At 38.1% G+C, this 13752-nt stretch overlaps 1 protein-coding gene across 2 annotated transcripts in view; it reads left to right on the top strand.

Moving 5' to 3' along the window:
* MED13L (mediator complex subunit 13L) overlaps window positions 1–13752 on the top strand; it is a 178407-nt gene that overhangs the window by 132365 nt on the left and 32290 nt on the right. For both annotated transcript variants that reach the window (XM_065738740.1, XM_065738741.1), the window contains 7 exons: window positions 1347–1509; window positions 2316–2420; window positions 5426–6154; window positions 8012–8234; window positions 9178–9283; window positions 9642–9766; window positions 10743–10842. In XM_065738740.1, coding sequence (XP_065594812.1) covers window positions 1347–1509; window positions 2316–2420; window positions 5426–6154; window positions 8012–8234; window positions 9178–9283; window positions 9642–9766; window positions 10743–10842 — 1551 coding nt within the window. The remainder of the gene's footprint in view (window positions 1–1346; window positions 1510–2315; window positions 2421–5425; window positions 6155–8011; window positions 8235–9177; window positions 9284–9641; window positions 9767–10742; window positions 10843–13752) is intronic.

Genomic DNA, 13752 nt, shown 5'->3' with positions numbered 1-13752 from the left:
TCTTCCTTCCTTTTCCTTCTTCCTTTTCCTTCCTCTTCCTTCCTCCCTCCCACCCTCCCCCCCTCCTTCTCCCTCTCTTACTGAACAGGTTAGTCAAATATTTTTTCTAAAATAAGGTTGCAGTTGATCAGCAAGAAAAGGGAGGATGAGCTTGATTGTATCTTCAGATCTCTTCCCACCACACTTTCTGTGGTTGTCTCTGATGTATGTAAAGAAATGATTTTCCCCTGCAACGATTGAATGGGATTTTTTCAGGTGTAGAACCAGAGTCATCACTTCTCCTTTCACACTGGCAGTTATATCCTCCTATTAGCTTATGGAATGTAGACATGAGTTACTGTGTTTTTATATAAGCATCTTGCCCTGAAAAGTGACACATATGCTGATTCTTGAAGTTTTGATCTGTGTTTTATTGTTTTTATTACCAATACATTAAATTCTCAACCAGTGTAAAACATTTGAGAGCCAGTCACCTAAGTTGATAGTCATTCACCTCCGTATGCGTAGGGATATAATTTTTACCACCTCTTTTTTCTTAGAATTTTATGTGAAAAGAGAAGCAGGAAATTTCTGTGTGGAGAAAGTAAAAGTAAGCAAGAAGAATGGAAGTAGATAGCAGGTTAGGTAGCTTGTGTGCAATTGTAAAAGCTGGATTTTGAATGTCACCTAATGTAAGTCAGCAGAACTGCCTGGACAGATGTAGCAATGTATGGCAGGGAATACTTCCAGCGTTTCAGTCTTAAGGCTGAATTGTGTCAGGCAGAAGGACGCAGTGTTCTGTACACTGATTTGACCTTGTTAAGATGCAGTATATCCTTAGCTTTCCATCCAGAGTGCAGTGGTGCTCAGTGACTGAGCCAAATGAGCCTAAAGCTCCCCCTGCTGTTCCCGGTTCTGCTTTTAGAGATGACTCTTGGATTTCAGATAATCTAAACAAAACCCTATTGCATAGTAGAAAAAGAAACGTATGCTTATACAACAGCTGATAAGGTTTCTGTCTCACAGACAGAAGGAAAGTGCAGAATATAAATTGGAATTTTCAAGTTATTAACGTGTTGAGTAATATTTTCATTTCCGTGTTTTCTCTTATCGTGTGGTACAGGTGGGAACCTCACATGTTATGTTATTTATATATATGAACAATCAACTGTTAAACTGTTTCTGTAGTAGTGTACATCTAAACTGTAAGACTTTACTGAAGCAAGTTTTGATTTTGGTATTTCAGTTCAGGTGTAATATAAAGAAGTAGTGTCATGCTATTCCATTCATTTCTTCATTGAGGTTTTATCTTGAGTATAGAAAATGGCCCATGATTTCAAATAACAACTGCTTAATTTATCTTGTAGGAGAAAGTGGATGCTCTCAGAGCAGTATCAGCCATTCAGCAGTTCAGGAGGGGACAGTTAGTGTACACAGCCCAAAGAAATCAAGCAAGATTACTCCAAAATTTCACAATCATATGGTTCACCGTGTCTGGAAGGAATGCATTCTCAATAGATCACAATCCAAGTAAGGCAGTACTCCTTATTAATACCATATTATATGTATTTAAAATATTAACAATTTTGCCTTAGATATTATTCCTGACAGATTTTTTTTTTGCCACTAATCAAAGCTGATATTGCAGTGCAACAAAGGAAATTCGTTACTGTATTCAGCTGAAAACTCTTGAATGCTATTCACATTGCATTTGCATTTGTGTTTCTTAACTGTGACAGACTTCAAAGTTAAAAATCTATACAATGTGCCTTTAGCTTCACGTTTTCAGATTTAATGACTGCAGGTTTTAGCTCTGCTTGTAGTTACTAGAGTGAAAGTTGGGTGACTAAAGAACAAAGAGGGTATGTTTGATATTTAGAATTCCAAGGGTAATATTTAAGAAGCTGGACTAAAATTCCTGGCGATAAGGATTGTTTTTAGCATCAGAGATCTTTATTACTTAAATTTTTAGTTTATTGCTTGAAATACATTCATGGCATGATGTATCCTCAATCCTTATTTTCATATTGTTTTCATGCAACTTCCTGTTTGAATGTATCAGATGAATTTTCAGATTCAATCTGAATTGCTTGACTCTTGTTTTCTGTTCTCAAACTCCAGACAAAGCTATCTGATATGGGGTTGGTACCACCCTCTTCTAGAAGTTTTTAGACATACTAAAGGGAAATGATATTAAATAAAAAAATTATATTTCAGAGATGAAGTAGAAGAAAGGAGTTTTATTTGAGGTTAACATATGTGGATTTACACAAGTTTGTTTGTTTAAACCTTTGCTTTACACAGTGTTATGATTACTAAAAGTAATTGTTCCTTAGGAGGAGTCAGATTACAACTGCAAATTTGGAAGAGGAGATTCCTAACAATACCGTTTCTTGGGATTTTGTGGATCCAGTCCAAAGAGTCAGTTGTTCTTGTTCCAGGTGAGCTTCAAAGAGAGGAAGCGTTTCTCATGCTAAAAGAGCACTGTTCAGTTCAGATAGAAGTACCCTTTAAGGAGTGAGTTATGTTTTAGCTGAGAAAAGAGGAAACTCTAAAACTGTGCACATCAATCACATTCAGGTGATTAACAAGCATCTCTTATCATTGTCTACTTGTCACAGGCAACTTAAGTGGAAAAATGATCCCAGATTAGAGAGCGAGGTCTAGAATCTCTCAAATATTCCTCATTTGTAATCAACTCATCCTTCAGGCTTTTCAGAGATGTGAGCTTCAAAGCTCCAAAATGTGGAGTGCTAAAATTATGATGAAGAGGGGCAGAAGCTCAGATGGCAACTTATGCAGTTGGCTCAGAATTAATAAACATCTGTTACAGATCAGTGAAAGAGTTTGCATCTTGCCTGAGTTTCAGAGCATTCTGATTTGAGGAGCTCATTTGGAGAAAGATGAAAAAATTCCCTACGAATGGCTTTCTCTCTGTATACCCTCCAGCCAATCTGCCATGACTCACCAGGCACCAAAAAAGCACCAGGATAATAGAACAGCTCTGCAGCACGGTCACCACTGTGAACAGATAAAAAGAAATCGCAGCACAGTAAATGAACACTTTGGAAGTTTATTTAATCATATGTCATCTTTGAACACTGGGAGTTCCAGCTCTACTTGCACAGGAGAGGCGAACCAGCAGCACCAATCCTACTAAACATTTCTTAGAATTTCCAGAGGTGCTGGTGGTGGCCAGAAAACTTGCTTCTGGTGAAACATTCCTTTGAAATGGTTTCTGCTGAAATTCTTAATTCCTGAGGTCACTGTCTATTTATTAGACTTGCAAAAATGTTTTTATGACCTAAAGAAGTTACTTTTAAGTATTCACAGATGTAAATTACATTCATGTGCTCAAACACTGCCATGCTAACTAACTGGCTGTGTTATCTTGCTTGTTATTTTGTGTGGTTTTTGTTTGTATTTTTATTTGTTTTATTTTAATTCTACAAGAAAGGGGTTTTGTGGGAACTAGTCAACAGCTGATGATGTGGCTGAAGTGATTCTTTACCTTTTCGACTGATTGTGGCATAGCTGGTTTTCCCTTTTCTTTTGGCAGTAAGGCAAGCTTGAGAATAATGCTATAGTTATTGATAATGATTGTCTAACCAAATTCTTAAATGTTTGACCTGTCACAGTCATCCGTGCAGGGCTTTCTGTGCAGATCCAACTGTACAGAGAAATCTAGGAATATATCATCCATTGATCACTGCAGGGTTGTTGTTTAGAAAACTGGAAAGCCTGATTGCATCCTTGTACCCTTGTTTGGCTTCTTGCAAAGCAGGCTCTTATTTGTGGATTTGGAAGAAGAAATAAAGGGATGCAAAGGGATTGTGTGTCACATGGAAAGCAGAGTGTTGAGTATGTGAAGCATGTGCTGTCTGAAGTGAAAATGTTGCTCTTCTGCAGCCTCATTCTTTAGCCCTGATTATCTGTTGGCTGTATGTATACTCAGGAATGTGGAACAAATGAATGTTTTGTCAAGATGCCAAGTGTTCTGTATAGAAAAACTGAAGTCCAGCCTTGCCTGGAAAGCTTGGAGAACCAATAGGAGAAAATTGATATCTGAATCTGTAGAGAGGTTGAAATTTGCAATTTCAATCAGTTTCTTAACTCCTCCACTGATGGCATCGTCATGCTGGAGTTAGTAAACACAGCAGCAGGGAAACTGAAATGTTATGCTTACAGTGCTTATGCTTATTCAGACAGCAATAAATGTGTGCCATGTGACTTCTGTGTAGGTGAAGAAGCTGGACATACACTGTCATATCAGTATAATTGCCTTAGTCATCAATGTGGCCATTGTGAGTACTGTATAAATGTGAGTGCAAACGCAGATAGGATCTCAAATATGGGATTGTTTGATACTCACCAAGTTCAGTCTTCTATAGACCCAGCTTTCTGTCTTGAAAAACAGACTGTCTGCTGTAGTCAAGTTCTGTAGTCCCGTTCGCATGGTGAGTAATGGAGAATGAACCCAGTGGAACTTAGCTAAGCACATGCTTAAGGCACACCTGCAGTTTCTAGGGCATTAGGTCCACGTGAGTGCTGTGCTAAGGATGTTCTGTGGTGTAATATTTCCCAGTAACACTAATAAAACAAACACAAATAAGACCAGGACAACACCACACAACCTGAGATGGTTATAGGGAAAAGATGCAGTACAGTTGATTGTGTTTGTACCATTTGGCAGCCACTGTGCCAAACTTGGATGCTTTTGTAACTAAGTCATAGAAGCAGAATTAGTTTTCTTCAGTCTAGTAGTCCACTTTATTTGAGATAGTATAGTTTATCTTAACATTGTTATAAGTTTTCATGTTAGAGGATTTCTGTTTTTGTATGCCTTCAACTACTTATTCATACTTTCAATTCATACTTTCATACTTTCAATTCATAGTTGCTTATTTTATGGAATATGCTCTTTCTTTTTTTTTTTCTTTCATTTTTTAACCTTATCAGGAGGAAACTGACATGAAGGCATTTTGCTGTGTATTGCCTCAGTGAACGTAACCAAACCAATTCAGATCTCTATTTCGAACAAGAGTCTTGGTTCAGTTCCCCAGCAGTCATTTCACTTAAAAGGCTGTGTTTCTTTAGGTTAATTGAAAACAACAGTAGCCTGATTTATTTATTTATTTATTTATTTAGTTAGTTAGTTAGTTATTGCTACATTACCTTCCATAATAGAAGCATTAAGCTTTCATAAATCCTAAAGCTTGTTTGCTTTGAATTCTGTTTTCTGGGGGCTGCCATTCTCTATTTTATAGATCAGAGATGCTGCATCCAAGTTGGGTGCTGCCTGGTACAGATCATGTGGCATTTCCAGAATCTCTTAAGAGATCAGCAATAGATATGAGATTTCTTGGTGCTCCTCTTTGGGCTTCTTTCCATTAGAGCAGATAACAGTATAAACCATGCAATGATTTGCTTTTGTCTCTGTTTTCAGGCACAAGGTTTTCAAACAGCGTTGTGCTGCTGGTTCCAGCCGCCCCCCAACGATAAATCAACCAGGGTTCGGTGTGGGAGCATCATCATCCTCAGCATTGCCACCTCCTGCCTCTTCGAAGCACAAAGCAACAGAAAGACAGGACAAAGGAGAGAAACTGCAAAAAAGGCCTATGATGCCATTTCACCATCGGCCCTCTGTGACTGAAGAGCTGTGTGTGGAGCAGGACACATCAGGGCAGAAACTGGGATTAGCAGGAATGGAACCCTCTTTAGAAGTCCCTAATTCCAGAAAATATGAGAAGCCGCTGTCTATACCTGCTAGAAATCCGAGCAAGCAAATGAATATGAATCCTATGGATTCACCCCATTCCCCTTCTTCCCCTCTGCCTCCCACACTTAGCCCCCAGCCAAGAGGTCAGGAAGCAGAGAATCTGGACCCACCTTCTGTACCTGTAAACCCAGCACTCTATGGCAGTGGGCTGGAGCTTCAGCCGTTGCCCAGCTTAGATGAGAGGACAGTTCTTGTTGGACAAAGGTTACCTCTGATGGCAGAGGTTAGTGAGACAGCATTATACTGTGGGATAATTCAGAACAATGAGTCACTAGATATGTGGAGGACCTATAGCGTCCCATCAAGCGATGATCTAGAATTCAGACCACCTGATCTTCCGTGTGAGAGATATGATGCCAAGGTAGAAGAGACCTCAGACAGCAATGCACTGAAAAGGTAAGAGTGCAAATTGGCCTGAGTTGGTGCCTTTATTAAATTCTAACCATGATTAAATTCTTCATTTGTATGCTTTGAATTCACTCATGGTACCAAAACCCAAGGGATGATGTGAGCAGAGAAGACAGAACTTCTCTCTGATATTTTGTTTAATGGGTATTTGTAGGAAGGTAACTATTGAAGAGAGATTAGTGATAGTATTTTTCTCGTGTGATTTATTAATAAAAATTCTGCAACAAGTAGAAGGCTTCCCTGTAGCATTAAAGATAGCCTATGATGGAGTTAACGCTGATACTTGAGTAGAAATGTGCTGTTGTAGTATGCTTTTTTTTTCTCACCTGGCTTTCGGTTGGACACTGTAACCACCCGTGCATCTTTTTAAAAACACCTTTATCAAAGTAATCTATAAGAGTTCCATTATGCTTACGTCTTTTGATCATTCAAAAAAAAATGAAAGCTGTGCTCAGTTATGCACCCTTACAGCTATGTAAATGTTTGGTTACTGCAAGTGAGATGCTCTTTATTGCACTTTAGAAGCAATTCAGTGTTGTTTGTCCAATCGTGTGATTTTAAAATTGCATTTTCTAGATGTAATAACAGATACAGTATTATAGAACAATGCTTGCCTCTCTCTCTCTCTCTCTATCTATCTATCTATTTATCTATCTATCTTTCTATCTATTTATTTTGGCATCAGTGTTGTGAAGCCAGTATCTGGTCTTTGAACTTGATAGGAGCTTTACACAGAATCACAGGGTTAGGAAAGGACCTCTGGGGATCGTGGAGTCCAACCCCACTACTAAAGTAGGTCCTGCAGTGGATTGAATGGGACAGTGTCCAGGTAGATTTTGAAAATCTCCAGAGGAGGATACCTTGTCTCCCACCTTGCTGGGCAGCTCCTCCCCAGGTGTAGCACTTTCCTTGAACCTCACAGGATTTCTCTCCACACAGCTCTCAGCCTGTCCAGGTTTCACTGAATGGCAGCACATTCTTCTGGTGTGTCAGCCACTCCTCCCAGCGCTGTGTTGTCAGCAAACCGGCTGAGGGTGCACTCCATCCCTTCATCTATGTCTGATGAAGACGTTAAACAGGAATGGATTCAGTAACGTTGGGAACCAGTGGTCCCTGGGGAACACCACTGGTCTTTAGTCTCTGTAGCATAGAAACTGAAAGCAGTAGTGCCTTCTCTGTACATAGAGAAAACTGAACTGTAATCTCTTATACATGCTACTTTATTTAGAATAAACTACAGATTCTGACAAGCAGCATCTTGTTCAATAAGGAATACAAACTTCTTAAACATTTATGATTTTTTAGCTTTTTTTTAGCTTTATTTTCTTAACGTCTTTCCTTTTCTGTAAAGATACATCATGTCAACTTCAGCCTGCAAATCTGAATTGATTTTTTGCAGGCTTGAATTATTTCTGCATTCTAGCAATTGAAAAAAAAAAGTGCAGCGAAGAGGATTTAATGAAAACGGTTAAGCTAGAATTGATTGTAGAATTTTCTTTTAATTATGACGACGTTAATTTTGGTAATTACTGTTGAACTTCTGAGGCTGACAAGGTTATGTGTCCTTCTAAGTATTGTGATTTAGTGACATATTTCACTGTCCTGAAAATTCACATTGTCCTGAAGTAAAAATTCTTAATATAGTGTGGTGTTTAATACTAAACGTAGGCAAATGCATCCTTTATTTGAGGAAAAATGTATTCTTGCTATATCAAGGAATGAGACATGGGTCGTGTATGTGTGTGACAGCTACAGATCTTAAGAGCTACTATTTCTCTGTGCTGTAAAAGATATGCATGTTTTGTTTTGTGTTGGGTTGGTTTACTTCCTTATTTTTGCTTTCAGGTTCTTAGCACAACCTAATAAACGGTTTAAGATTTTGGAAGAACAGAAATCAGTGCAGACACTGAGCTATCTTGACCCCTTGCCTCTAATACAACAGCCAGGGGAAGGTTTGGGAGATGCTAGTGATCCTTACACTTTTGAAGATGGTGATATAAAGTACAGCTTCACCGGCAATAAAAAATGCAAACTTGTGGCTGAAAAAGACCTGCTGAAAAAGAACAAGGTAACATATACATCCAGAGTCTTTATCATTAACATTCTTATAAGGATAATAATAACATAGCACAGTATTTGTCCTGCAGCTCTCAGGAGGACACAAACCCATTGCACAGGTCAAACTTAAAGGGATTATGCATTTCTTTCCTGTCCAGGCACACAGGAATAAAAGGTTCATTTAAGCATGCTATTTGCTACCATCCCTTTTTCTGTATGATGACTGCTTCTGCAGGGAACACATCCTTTTTGAATATATTCAGCTTGACTAGTGGTGTGTTCCAGATTGAAGCCAAGAAATAAAATGCTTCAAGACTTATATTCACTTGTAGAGACAAAAGAATTTGCTGGACCTTTTTCTTACTTTCTTGAACTTGACATATAACCTCACTGCAAAGCTTAGATCTCTCCAGCCCAAATCCATCTTTCTTCCATTGTCCAAAATTAGTTAAGCCTGTTCCTGAGAGGATTTGTGATAGGGATGTGATAGCAGTTTGAATGTTTCCTTAGAGGTCATCTTCCAAAACAATTTGATCACCATTCATTGGCCATTGTTTACCCCATAAACATGATTTTTTTTTTGTATCTTGTCCATTATGGAACTGTTTCATTCTGTGGCAGTGCACTCATTTGTACTTGTTGGTAGCCACCATGCTTAACATTCTAGATGTATTTTCTAGAGAAACTGGGTGGCTGATTTTCTATACTGCCTGTTGAAGTCAGCTGATGTGTATGGAGTTCATGATGCTCAATAATACATCATGTTTTTCCTGATACGCAGGTAAACAGCAGCTCAGTGTGTTTTTTTCCCTTCTTAAAACATTCTGTGCTTCATAAAATATTTAATTGAGAGCTCTGACTTTAGCTAGACATAGGAAAACCAATAGTACAACATTTGTTCTTACATAGATTGAATTAACATCCATTAAAAAATTCTTGGAATTTTTCTGTAGTCAGAAGATGGAATTGGAACCAAGGAAATCCCTGCAACAGGTCATTCTACACCAGTCCCTGATGGAAAAGATGCCATGTCTATTTTCAGTTCTGCTCCTAAGACTGGTGAGTAAAAGCACTCTGTAAAGCAAAACTACTCACCATGAAATCCCAAAGGAAAAGTTTATATACTGAACACTTCACTGGAACATGAGAGTTCTGGGCAGCTTCTGTTATGGAGCTTGATTCCACTTGTCCTTTTTATAACAATCCAAATAGTTTTTAGAGTAATAAAGTTCAACAGTAGCTACATTTGTTATTTCCCAGTTGACCTTTTGTCCTTGCTTAAAACTTGATGCAAGGATAATTCTGGGCTACGTCATAGAAAAAAGGGTCATCAGTGACATGTTGGCTCTTTTCTGTTTAGGGTGAGATTTAGAATTTGCTCCTGTTTTTCACTAATTATTTCCTTTCTTCCTGACAGATACCCGACAAGACAATGCTGCAGGCCGAGTAGGCTCTGGTAGCCTCACACAGGTGACAGATCTTGCACCATCACTTCATGATCTAGATAATATTTTTGATAATTCAGATGAAGATGAGCTTGGTGTAAGTCTTTGATTGATGGAGTGTTCCATTTATTTAAATCCTGACAAAAGGAAAAACAGAAAGGCAGAAGGATGGTGCAATCCTAGGGTGAAACAATTACCCCAATAGATACGAGGGAGAGTTTCTAGGCAGGCAAGCTTGGTTGTTTTTTTGTTTGTTTGTTTGTTAAACCAGGAAGAATTAAAAGCAGACAGAGTAATCCTTTAAGGAGGTTCTATAAAGAGAAATGGTTGAGTACAGCTTGGGAATATTAGATCACTTAGGTAACATCGAAGCATGTCTCATCGGATGGATTTTCAGTCACTTGGGGAACTCTGAGGAAAATGCAGCTAACTTGCTGTCATAGTCGTGCAGAGACAAGCTGTAAGATTGCTTCCTGAGGTAAAGTAGTGTAGTTGCCCCTTAACTGTATTAAATCTATTTTAATGTCTTCAATTTTTGTCAGTATTTTGTGTTTCTTAGAGCTGTGGAGAAGATCATAGTTTCATTAACTGATGGTTTGTTCTTTTGCCTTGTTTGCCCAAATCAAAATAAATTCAGCGTTATTTAAGTAACTCCTGGAAGCATGTTCCTTTCTGTGCTGATAAGCAGTTTATGCTTTGCAAAGAGGAAGGTAATTAGGAGATACAAAAGGAAATCAGGAAATACAGAGGGATAAGCATATTTACATCAATTTCCAGGAAAAAAAGTAATCAAGATTCTTCTTAAGCTTAATCTAATATAGCCATAATGTTACAAAGCAGAATCCCAAATTGACTGGTAGTAGATAACCTGGCTTAATACTCTGGCATCTAGTTCTTGGCAATACTTTACAAGTATTCCAACACCAGTTTATTTACCACTTCTCCCTGTTCTGTGTTTTCATAGAAACTGCACTTCAGATGTTTTTTGTTAGATCTCAGAGTTTTTAATTTTAATAGCTTTTGATTTCTCTGTTTCATGTGTTTGTTATGATACGTAATGATTCTGCTTTTAGGCTGTCTCACCAGCTCTTCGGTCGTCAAAAATGCCTGCAGTAGGGTCTGAGGAACGCCCTGTGGGGAAGGATGGCAGAACAGCAGTACCTTACCCACCAAGTAAGTAGCAGCAACTGATTACTGCTTTGTTGACAGTTAAAATCTTATTAGCTACCACGCTGCCTTTTTTTAGAAGGTTTGTAGTGTCACTTACTCGGAACTAAGAGCCAGTGTGCTTATTTTGTTCTGTGATTGCTAGATGCTAATAGTAAAATAGGGTAAGTGTATTTTAATGAAAACACTGGATGGTAATATTGGCATACATTTTTAATGTGCCTACAGAAGTTAGAGATGCTCTGCTTCTGACACTGTTCTCTTGTAATACAGACACGGAAGGGAGCTGTTAAAATTCTTCATTAAGAAACGTCCCTTGTAATCTCAAACCAGTGTTTAATCTCATTTATTTGTTTACAGCATTCCTGCATCTGTTAGTATAAATGATTCTATTCAGAATGTAAAGGTGTGACTTGCAACATATGGTATGCATTTGATGTATGATGAATTCAGACTAAAATCACCTTCAGGATTTAATTTAGGTGTGGGGAAACCTAGAATACAATAAAAGTTCTGGCTTCTAACTGAAGACACATTGTAAATGTCTTGGGGATGTTTACGGGTAGAAAGGATGCTTGTGCAGGTGCTACACGTGTAGCACAAATAAGGGAAGTGCAGGGAAAGCAGAAACAGAACTGTGTACTAAAATGTATTATGCAAATTAAAGCATTAGGGCTCTTTTGTGAGGACTGTGCCAACAACTTCTGAAAATTACAGCTTTTACTCTGATGTATGGATTTTCTTGCATTATTTCCATAGATAGCATTTCTCCTGAGATTTCTGTGTATGTGTGTTAGCATGCGTGGGAAGAGGAAGATGAGAATTTCTTGTGTGATACTAACCAGTCAGATAATGAATTACAATTTACTTAGCAGTAAGAAGGAAGAATGCTTGATTTTTGTGGCCTATACAAGCAGAAATCAAGTCTAACTGCAAATCATTCTTTACTGCTTTCTCATTAACTTTAGCTGGTAACGAGGACAAATTGAGGGGAAAAAAAACACAACAGTGTGAAGGAGATGAGTCAGAGTTTTATGGACCCATAAAAGCTGTGCTGATTTACTCAAATGTACAAGTCTGGAGTATACAGAGATTGGATTTTGACAGGTTTAGTTGATCCATAGCTTTTTAAAATATGCAAACCTTTTTCAAGCATGACACATATGAAAATGAATAATGATAGTTAGCCCGTTGCTGTAGAGTTTGGGGATTTTTTGTAATTAAACTTTTTTTATGACTCCACACTGCAGAATTTTGCTAACTGGGGCTCGAATATGAGCCAAATATATACTGTAGAGCTGCATGAAATAAGTTAAATACATACACTCCACTTCTGTTCTGTAGCTCTCTCCCCTTGACAGCAGCTGTCCAGACACAACAGTATCTGCAGGGAAATGAAATGCATTACACATCATAGTAAAGTCCTGCTGACTGCATTGTGTTTTAACCCTTTTTCCTGTCCCATTTCTCTACTTCCTAAAGCACACTTCTCTTTGAAAAACAGAGGCAGTACTTAATCCAAGTGGTGTCCTGAAGATTATACTTTGTACTAGCATTGGATGGAAAATGTTTTTTTCCATTCCATTGAAACTGTTTTCAGCATTTACTAATCCTTTATCAGGACCACACTAAGTTGTTTTCAAGTCTTCATTCACAGCAAGGCTGAGAAATGAAAAAGAAACTGAGTAGAAATAAGCCATTGCCAATTAATTTACTGTGCTGCTCCAGGCTGTGAAACAGTTGGGTTCAGCGTTCACCGCTGTTTCTGGGGGCACTTCACCCATTCAAACTGCTTCACTTTGTCTAAAGAATTAAACAGGAGGCTGACTGCCTCATCTCTTTGCACAAAAGAACAAAATTAAGTTAGAGTGGAGACAGGTCTTGTGGTTGCAGCATCCTACAACAACAGAACTGTTAGCTCTTTTTTTATACTGTATGTAATTTTAACTCCATCCCGTATTTTGTCCTTTCCAATTAGTTTTTGAGGCTCACACTGTGTTTCACTGGTTTTGATTTCCACAACTGAGAATTTTCCAGTCAGAAATACATCTGTATTATTCTTCATTTATCAATTTTCCATAATCTTTTGACTGCAAAATTTACTGAATACAGAGATCTCTGTCCTTGTGTCCTAGCAGCTAGGACTAGATGCTGTGTCTAGGGATGGCAGTGTGTTGGGCAGTTAGCAAGAGTTTACCTTGTGCTGATTGGAGTGTTTTAACAACAAATTCACCAGACTGTTAAGTCAGGAGAGCAACTGTCCTAATTCAAGTAAGGAAAAGGTTGCAGACATTCTGAAGTTTGAGCAGAATTGATATGGAAGCTGGTGGCTTGAAAGGAAAAGAGTCTAACTGGTAGAAAATACAGGATGTACTGATTTCTGTTTGCATAGTCTGCAATTGTATTTTATTAAGAATTTCTGTTGTGTTTTGTTTTGTTTTGCTTTTTACTTAAATAAAATATGTAATGGATTACTACATTGTGTTAATTTACCAGGCAGTCATTTAGGGATTTTTGTGGCTCAATGTCCTGTGATACAGAATTATATTTTTGCAGCTTTCTCTGAGTATCGTTGCTTTTGGATGCCTGGCAGTCTGATTCCTAAGCAGAATTGCTCCTGTTTGTGTTAGCAACAGTAGCCTGTCTTTTTTGTCAGTAGTTACGTTGCTATGGACCAAATGAGGCTGCAATGACTGTGTGTCAGTGGAAAAACAAAGCTAAGTGCATGCTAATTCCATGGATTCAGTGTCTGCCCTAAAAAAGGGAAGAAACTATTCTATTTCCTTAGTAACGGTTTCTGGGGTGAACTTTCCATTCACTTCAATTAATCTTTTCTGTTAAGAATGTTATTTTTTTTATTATTAAAAAACCTGTTTGTTTAAAGTTGTGTGTATACCAGTTTGCTGTTTCTGCTAA

Source organism: Cyrtonyx montezumae, unplaced genomic scaffold (assembly GCF_038088225.1).
Source record: "Cyrtonyx montezumae isolate F1298 unplaced genomic scaffold, pur_monq_1.0 scaffold_23, whole genome shotgun sequence".
Classification (NCBI taxonomy): domain Eukaryota; kingdom Metazoa; phylum Chordata; class Aves; order Galliformes; family Odontophoridae; genus Cyrtonyx; species Cyrtonyx montezumae.
The sequence above is the reverse complement of the archived record's forward strand: the minus strand, read 5'-3'. Positions and strand labels throughout refer to the sequence as shown.